The 9168-nt window shown below is 50.0% G+C and overlaps 1 protein-coding gene across 1 annotated transcript; it reads right to left on the reverse strand.

Annotated features, from left to right (window-relative positions):
• Window positions 1–2074: 2074 nt before the first annotated feature.
• FCRLB (Fc receptor like B) lies at window positions 2075–8447 on the reverse strand. The gene is made up of 6 exons (XM_006072668.4): window positions 8417–8447; window positions 8125–8145; window positions 7521–7775; window positions 5092–5358; window positions 4178–4468; window positions 2075–3891 (listed from the first exon to the last, which is right to left on the reverse strand). Exons 1-6 carry the CDS (start codon window positions 8445–8447, stop codon window positions 3503–3505), a joined length of 1254 nt encoding a protein of 417 aa, XP_006072730.4. The 3' UTR covers window positions 2075–3502.
• Window positions 8448–9168: the final 721 nt, after the last annotated feature.

Genomic DNA, 9168 nt, shown 5'->3' on the forward strand with positions numbered 1-9168 from the left:
ACATAATTTGACAATATCTATTAAAATTTAAAAGGACTCATTTTCTTTAACAATTCTACTTAAGGCTAGGAGTTTGCCCTACAGATATAGTCAAATATGTGTCTAAAGATCTAAGTGTGAGAATCTTCATTGCAGCATAATTTAAAACAACAGAAGTTTGGAAATAACCTAGTAGTTCATCAATAGGCACTGGCAGACGTCATCTCTTTGGAAAGTGACTTGTGAGCCTCCATGCTGGGCTTAGTGCTCCTCCTCTGTGCTTCTAAGCACCTTAGCATCCCCTGACTTAGAACCTTTAGTAATGAAAAAAATCTGTTTATTTGTCTTTCCCTCTCTAAGTGAAAGTGAAGCCGCTCAGCTGTGTCTGACTCTTTGCGACCCCATGGATTATAGCCTACCAGGCTCCTCCCTCCATGGGATTCTCCAGGCAAGAGTACTGGAGTGGGTTGCCATTTTCTTCTCCAGGGGATCTTCCCAACCCAGAGATCGAACCCGGGTCTCCCATATTCCAGGCAGACGCTTTAACCTCTTTAAGGTTACTCTTATTTCCCTCTTTTTCCAGATGAGAGAGTTTGAACTCAGAAGGCCTGTGCAGTCCATGACTCACCAACAGAGTTGACGACGCAAAAGTATATGCAGAGGCACAGAGACATGAAAGAGGCTCCATGGAGAGAGAGCAAGTGGCCTGTGTGACTGCTCCATATGTCATGATAGGGACTTTGGACTTGAACCTAGAGGATTTGATTCACTCTCTTAGGAAAAAAGTCATTAAGCGTGGAAGCCGGAGTTGAGTTCCTTCCTTCCACAGAGTCAAGTCCAGATGAGAAACTTAGACTCAGGGAGGACAGTATGAGAGAGGGAGGCTGAGATCCAAAGGAAACTTGCCAGGACCCTTTCTGCTGTCTGATGGAGGACTTCCGGGTTCCTTGTCTGGTATCTGGTATGGATACTCATAGGTTTACGGTCAAGGCCTGAGACTGAGACATAGAAGTGATCAGAGAACCAGAGAGTAGTGGCTTCCTCCCCAGGTTTCTCCAGCATTCTGTTGCTACCCTTGCTGCTTGAGAATGAGCTTGAGATTCTCCTTGGGTAGCCTGGGCTAGCTAGCCAGACTTCTGTTTCCCTAAAAGCATGCTGGAACCTGATGAAGCTGGATGAGGACTCACAGCGCCCCGCGCCACCCTCCCCTACCCCGCCCCACCTCGAGAGGAGCATGGCCAGTAAGCTGTCTGTCTGACATTTCTCAGTATTTCCTTAGTGCAGGTCTTCCTGGGAGATCATTAATAGGTCTTGTAGGGGAAGATCAAGGAGATTTGGGGGGCTTAAAGACATGGAGACTAAAAGGCATAAAAGTTACTCCTTCCCTTGCCACACAACATAAATAGAGAAGTTGCATCATGAATGATTTCATTCTAACCCATAAGTCTTATTCTTCCCCATCCCCCACATCCCTGGCCCTAAATGGAGGTAGGTGGCAGGAAGGAAGATATTGTGGCTGCCGTGAATGAGGAGATAGTGAAGAGATAAAACGCTCTTTTGAATGGCTATTTCACCATTTCACTCCCTTAAGAAATGATCAACTGATATTTTAAAATTACTTATTATTGAAGTATAATTGCTTTACAATGTTGTGTTCGTTTCTGCTATGCAGCAAAGTGAATCAGTTATACATATCAACTGACTTTTTTTTAATGGGTGAGATTCTTTGATTAGGTAATCAATGCTAGTCATGACACTAATGCTACTCATTTTCTATCTGGATAAAGAGACAGCAGAAACATCAGGGGAACAAAATCACAATGGGGCCACTGAAGTAGAGTCGGGTTAGCCAGGGAAGGCATGCCAAGGAAAGATTCTGGGAAGCTAGCCTGCATAGAAAGCTGAAAAGCAGAGGCACAAAGACCAGAAGCCCAACACTGGATTATAGTGCCTGAACATACCTTCTCAAGGTATAAGCAAGTGTCCGCTGAGATCAGTTTATTTGATCGCTCTTTCGTAATTTTAAATTAGCTTCTCCTCCAGTAAGGTTTATTTATGCCCTCAATAAAGAATGCTTCCGCATATCCATCCCAATTTTCCAACAGGTTTAAGAACCTCTTAACAAGACTTCCATGTTCTGAACCCTTTCTACTTCCCCATGTTCATCTCCTGCCACCTTCTGCCTAAAATATACCCTACCCTGCCATACACACACACATAAACACATATAATTCTCCAGCCACTTTTAATTATTTGCAACTCTACAAACACACTATGGTCTTCCACGTCTCTGCTTTTGCATCCTCAGCCTGCATCCCCCACTCCTCAATATTTTCCCATCTTCACTTGGTGAAATCTTGCTTTCCTTCAAGATTAAGTTTCCTCCACTGAATTCCTAGTGTTTCACAGAAGCACTTATCCCATTGCAGTGTAATATATGTGTGAACCCACCTGCCTCTCTTCTTATATAATTTCAGTGACTTGGTAGTAATAACATGGTGAAGATGATACTTGAAGAAAGTAAGAAGGTAAGAAGAAGAAAAAGATGAAGGATGTTAATGTGATACTGATTAATCACTCAAAAAGAAAGGGAAATTGCATTGTGACTGAATACCTATAGACTAGAAGGGTGGGAGGGTAGAGTAGTCAGTAAAGGTTAACTGATGAAGGGTATAGGCCTAATGAGAAAGAATTCTCCTGGAAATAATTCACACCAGCTCTGCTGAGATCTCATAGTTTTAGTAGGCAGATGAGGAACTTATAAAGATTGAACTGTGTCTTAGTGTTGGAATGGCTCTTATAGAAGTAAGAAACTGGCAAAAACTAGAATACAGCAATTTTGAGAATTTGTCTTAAACTTTCTTCAAAGAGATTTCTCGATGCAGTTGTTTAATTTAGGCTAAAATGAGCAGGGCCTGCCTGCTGCCACCAGAGCCCATCAGAGTCTGTCTAGCTATGCTGGTGTGGGAGGTGCATCTGGGTGGCTCTAAGTGTACACTCACCCTTAACCTGGAACGGGAGACCCACACAAATCCCTTTCTGTCTCTAAAACTATAACACAGGACTTTGAAGGTATAAACTCATCAGAAACAGAACTGAAAATCTTTTAAATTTTAACTTTCAATTCATGATGAATAATTAGGGTTGTAATTATTGACCCTTAAATGTGCCAAAGAGTTTAGTACCAAAATAACCTTGTGCTGAAATATGAGTTGTGCCGGTTTACATTGAAAAGCTAAGGATGACTAAATTCACTTCCAAAAGTCAACCTCAAAGCAGTAAATAGCAGATTTCTACTTCCCTACTGAAATCTGTGAGGCGAAGGAAGAGATGAGAGGGAAGGCCTTGGGGTTACAAACTGCTCAGATGTGCTGGGTGAGATTGACGTGTCAGCTACCACACTTTATAAACCACAGCGAAACACAGGGATGAAACAGGTGGCTTAGGAAGGTCTCCACGTGACGGGAGCAGGAGAGACCAGAGGTGGATGTGCCTGGAGAGGGGACTGTAGCCACCCCCTCCCTCAGCTCTCCACAGTAGTGGTCTCAGGGGTTCCCTGACTCACAGCCGAGTGGGAACTGGGGGTCTCGACTGTGTGCCCTGGCAAGGGCTGTGTCTCCTTTAATTCCAGGACCACCCGGCTGAGGAGGCCTTGGAGCAGCTGCATTTCTCGAAGCAGAAGCGCCACGTCGGGTTTTAGGGCGCCAGCGGTTTGTTGCAAGGGTGTCGGTGGCGCACACGCCGGTGGCCCAGCGGTGGGGGCTCCGCCCGCGGGGAACGGCGGCCCCGCTGGGGTGACATTCGGGACGGAGGGGACCGACGGGACCGATCTGGACACCGGGGGCTTTCTGAAGGAAAGCGGCTGGTTACCGGGGTCCGGGGCGGTGGTGGACGCCAAGTCCAGGGAAGAACCTGCGAACACAGCACACAGAGAAACGCTCGGCTGAAACCATTCTCCCATGGCCTGAGGGGGGAAAAGGGGGCGAAGGACTGGCCGGGCCGGGGAGGCGAGTGGGGACGGCGAGGAGGCGGGAAATGAGCGGGAGGGGTGAGGAAGGCAGGGGTGCGGGAGGCGGTGGAGCGGGACGGCGGGGCAGGAGAGGGGGTGGGGAGTGACGGGCGTTTCCGGAAGGCGTGGGCGGAGGCTGGGCGGCCGGGGCTGCCCGCCCTGAAGGCTTCGGGAAGGGCCGTCACTCACCGCGGCCCGGGAGTTGCAGCCATGGGCTACGTTTCCGGACGCTGCGGGTGGCTGTAGCCGCCTCGCACCAGTACGATTCCAGCTCCTCGACCTCCGGCTCGGGGACCGTGTACTCCGGGTCCCAGTCGTAGCGGCGCACGGGGCGACTGTACTTGTAGAAGGCGAACTGCAGCGGCGTGTCGCGCTTCTGCGGGTGCAGGCGCGTCTCGCAGCGCAAGACCACTCCTCCGAAGGCCCCGCCGCGAGCCTCCACCCGGCCCATCACCCTCAGCACGGGCGCCTGGAACAGCTCTGCGGAAGCGGGGGCCCAGTGGCCAAAGGTGCACTTTAGGCCGGCGCAAGGGTCCCAGGAAACCGGGCCCAGCTTTGTAGTCCCACGACCCCTCTCCCGCTCCGGTTTCCCACGAGGACCTCTAACCCACCAGGGAGGAGATGGTGTGTACACGTGAAGGGAGGAAAGTCTTTGAAAATGTGGGAGACGAGTCCACGAGGGAAGGGGAAAGCTTGAATGGAGCGGCACCAAGTCAGACGCCTCGAGTCACTTCCCGACTGACATCCAGCTCTGATCCTCCAGCCTAGAAGGGGTCTCAGGACGCCTGGAAGCAGTTCCCTCGCCCCAGTCCCACCGTGATCCCATTTACTGCCACTGTCATTCTGGCTGGGGCTGCGGAGAGAGCTGCCCCCTACATGGGTGCCTACCCAGAGAAAGAAGCCGGGACCCCTGCCCCTACCCAGGCTTAAAGATCAAGTGCGACTTCACACTAAGAAGGAGAGGAGAACGTGCTCGTGGTCCCGCAGAGAAATCCCCAGCTTGCCGGCTACTATAACTCTCGCCCCTTCATTTCCCCGCCGGGTTTCTGTCCCAGAATTTCCCAGGGCTTGTTTGTCCCCCTCCCCGGCCCCGTCTCCCCCACCTTGCACGGTTACGGCCACCTTGGCGGAGAACATGGGCGCGCTTTCCACGGGAATGCGCATGGTGCCGGAGCACTGGTAGCGCCCGCTGTCGCTGGCGCGGGCCTGGGGTACCGTGTAGTTGGCGCTGGAGTGGAAGTAGCGCACGGGTTGGCCATCGTGGTAGTAGTGAAGTTTGTAGACGATCTTATCGTACCAGCCGCGACAGCGCATGACCAGCGGCTCGCCCTCGAACACCGCAGCATAGGGCACTTGCAGGATCAGCCAGTCTACGACAGTCAGCACAAACAGCCTGATTCCAAGAGAAAGTCCAGCCCTTGGGGTGACCCATTCTTCTCCACCTCCCTGCTCCCTTCTTCCTTACCCTTACCCCCCACCAATCCCCTTCTCCCTTCCTGGACACCCCAGGAGCCTCAGATGGTGAGTGGCAAGGGAAAGGGGAAGGCCAACCTTAGGTATTGATGGCTGAGACTTGGTTCCAGCCTCAAAGAGTAGTGTCCGTCAGAATCCAGTTTAAACGCCTTAAGATGGCATCAAGGCCTTCTTGACCTGGCCCCTGCTTACCTTTTCAGCACCATCTCAAAATTCTCCCCTGCCCCGTGTCTCCTTTTCCACCTTACAATGCAGGCTAAGTCCATCCATACTGTACTGCTGGGAGAACTGGCACTGCCCAGAGCCTTAGTACCTGCCAAGAAGGCCTCTTCACCTACTTAAGTTGAGGCCTACTTATCCTGCAGGTCTGAACTTAGATCTTATCTCCTCCAGAAAACATAGCTGAGGGCCTCCCCACCCCACCCCCGCAGGACAGCCTTAGGCACCTTCTGCAGTACCCTTATTTACCTTATCATCATACTAGCTAACATTTACACAGCCCTCAGTTCAGTTCAGTTCAGTCACTCAGTCATGTCCTACTCTTTGAGACCCCATGAATCGCAGCACGCCAGGCCTCCCTGTCCATCACCAACTCCCGGAGTTCACTCAGACTCATGTCCATCGAGTCAGTGATGCCATCCAGCCATCTCATCCTCTGTCGTCCCCTTCTCCTCCTGCCCCCAATCCCTCCCAGCATCGGAGTCTTTTCCAATGAGTCAATTCTTCGCATGAGGTGGCCAAAGTACTGCTAAATGCCACTTTAAGTGTTTTACATGGAGAAAAAATTCTGCAAGTAATAGCCACGATCTCTATGGTACTCTCAGTTGTGCAAGTAGTAACTACTGTCTATCATATTCAGTATCTTATCTGTGCTTGCTATCAGTTTACAAACAAGAAACCATGGAGTGTGGATGAGAGTTGGACCATAAAGAAGGCTGAGCCCCGAAGAATTGATGCTTTCGAATTGTGTTGGGAAAGACTCTTGAGAGTCCTTAGGACTGCAAGGAGGTCAAACCTGTCAGTCCTAAAAGAAATCAACCCTGAATATTCATTGGAAGGACTGCTGCTGAAGTTGAAGCTCCAATACTTTGGCCTCCACCTAATTCGAAGAGCTGTCTCATTGGCAAAGACCTTGATGCTGGGATAGATTAAGGGGAAGAGGAGAAGCGGGTGGCAGAAGATGAGACAGTTAGATAGCACTACTGACTCAATGGACATGAGTTTGAGCAAACTCTGGGAGATAGTGAAGGACAGGGAAGCCTGGCGTGCTGCAGTCCCATGGGGTTGCAAGTAGTCGGACGTGATTTAGAGACTGAGCAACGAATGGATATGAAGTGTAAATGCTAATCTGAACATTGAGTGATAACCTTTTAAATTCTGAATATAAAATATGCCCTATCAGGCTAAAATGACAAAATATTCCCTACAAAGTAGCCAATCCTGTGCCCTAATGAACAAATTACTGTTACTTTTCTTATTCTGTTTGGAAGCTCTTTATGTCTTCCCAGGAAATTAGTTTCTTCTTGACTTGTGTGTGTGTGTAATAAAACTTGGATGAAGTGCTTTGTTCATCTGCTTTTTTCTTTGACAACCTCTCATAATTCATTTTTAATCTTCACAATAACTGAACAGATGGACACTGTTATTGTCCCTATTTTACTAATGGGAGGCACAAAGAAGCATCACTCTGTTCAAGCAAGAGTAATCCCCCAGTTGCAGGCAACCTGTCCAGGGAACCTCACTTTTCCTGCTTTGCACTGCCCTTTCCCTTCCTGCCCAACCCTCTTTCTCAAAAGTATTCAGTATCCCAGGTCCTTAGACTCTCTTCTCTTCTGAGCTGGTAAATGAACAGAAATGTTTATTTACTGTCCACTGACAGGATGGTAAAGGGACCTTTGAGGCTATGCAAGCCTTACTGCATCTCTCACATAGTGCCAGGCAGACTCAGTACAACCCCTCTCTTCCTACCCCAATGAGAGTGGCCCCGTGTCCTCTCCCACAGGAGGGGCAGCCTTGCCAGAGGATGTGTGTACTGCCCCTCCAGTGTTCAGACACTCACCATTAGATACAGAGAGGTGGATGGGGTCACTAACAGGTGCTCCGCGTGTCTGGCATCTATACACCCCTGGCGTGTGCACCTCGATGCTCTTCTTATAAGAAGGCAGGAGTAGGTGGCCCAAATACCAGAGAGTGCTAATGGGTCGAAGCTCCAGGAGCAGCGGGTGGTACCCATCACACCGCAAGGTTACCTTTTCCCCCTTGAAGATTGTGGTCCAGGGTGGGTGCAGAGACACTATGGGCTTCTCTGGAGTAGCTAGGGGAGAGGGTATGGGAGGCGGCAATGTGAAAAAGAGAATCAAGGTGAGGCGCCCAAGGATGAGATCTCAGGTTAGAAAATATCAGAAAATGCCAGTTTCTAGGACCCAGGTTACTAGTCCGTCTCTGGGAGAGGAGAGACCACACTGGGCTATCAACTAGTCCCTTGGTGAGCACCCATGTCTAAGTGCCAGGCCTGCTGGCAAACTGAGTCACAGGGATTGAGAAGCCATGAGAAGAGACGCTACCCTGGAACAGCTAAGAAGTGGAGAGTACCCAGGCAGGTCGCTTGGGATGGTTGGAGTAGAAGTCACAGAAAATTGGGGTGAGGGGTGTGTAAGACTCACCAGCTTGTCCACTGCTTGGAACTACAAAACAAGAAAGAAGAAGGAGAATGTTGGCAATGAAAGGAAAAGGGGGCCTCTCTTGACCATAGGAAAGATTCAACAAATCCCAAGACATGTTTTTCTTCTGCCTTTAGTTCCCTCAACTCTGAGAAAGCCCCTCTCCTCTTTTCCTCTCCAAAAATAGATAACAAACTGAGGACTGAATATCCCCCCCAACACACATATACACCCTGACTCCACTCTTCCCCGTACCTAAAGTTCTTGGGCCAGTGTTGCCTCACTGAGGACTCACCCAGGAGCAGAAGGACTGTTAGCTCCCACATGGTGGATCTACCAGCAGCAGCTGCAGAGCAACGGAGAGGCCCTGACATGGGATGGGAGAAGAAACAGAGACCAGTGACCAGTGCTGACCACTGAGCCCTGGGAGACATCACTGCTTCTCCCAGTCATTCCTCATTTCTGAACACGGTGGACTGGAGGGAGCAGGAGACAGGCTGGATATGTGTCAACTCTCAGATGCCCCAGCACCAGACACTGTCCCACCTGCTACGCCTAAACCACCTCACATCTCAGGCCAGCCCCACCTCCTGTAGAGAAAGCCTTTGTTCCCTTTGCAGCCCAAGAAAGCCACATAGAACCCCAGGCTCTGCCTGCCACCTTCAGGCTCCCAGCAACATCCCCCTCCCATCTCACTCCTTTCCTATCCAGGAAGGTCCCATAAGCCTCAAATGAGAAAGACATCTTCATGTCCTCAAGATCCACACAGGACAGGGACTTCCCTGGTAGTCCAGTGGCTAAAACTCCATACTCCCAAAGCAGGTGGCCTGGATTCGGTCCTTGGTTGGGGAATTAGATCCTGCTTACTACAACCTAAGTGGCTTAGATGGTAAAGAATCTGCCTGCAATGTGGGAGACCTGGGTTCTATCCCTGGATGGATCTTCCAGGGATCTATCCTGGAAGATCCCCTGGAGAAGGAAATGGCTGCCCACTGCAATATTCTTGCCTGGAGTATTCCATGGGGTCACAAGGAGTTGGACATGACT

The sequence above is a fragment of the Bubalus bubalis genome, chromosome 6, assembly GCF_019923935.1.
Source record: "Bubalus bubalis isolate 160015118507 breed Murrah chromosome 6, NDDB_SH_1, whole genome shotgun sequence".
In the NCBI taxonomy this organism is placed as follows: Eukaryota; Metazoa; Chordata; class Mammalia; order Artiodactyla; family Bovidae; genus Bubalus; species Bubalus bubalis.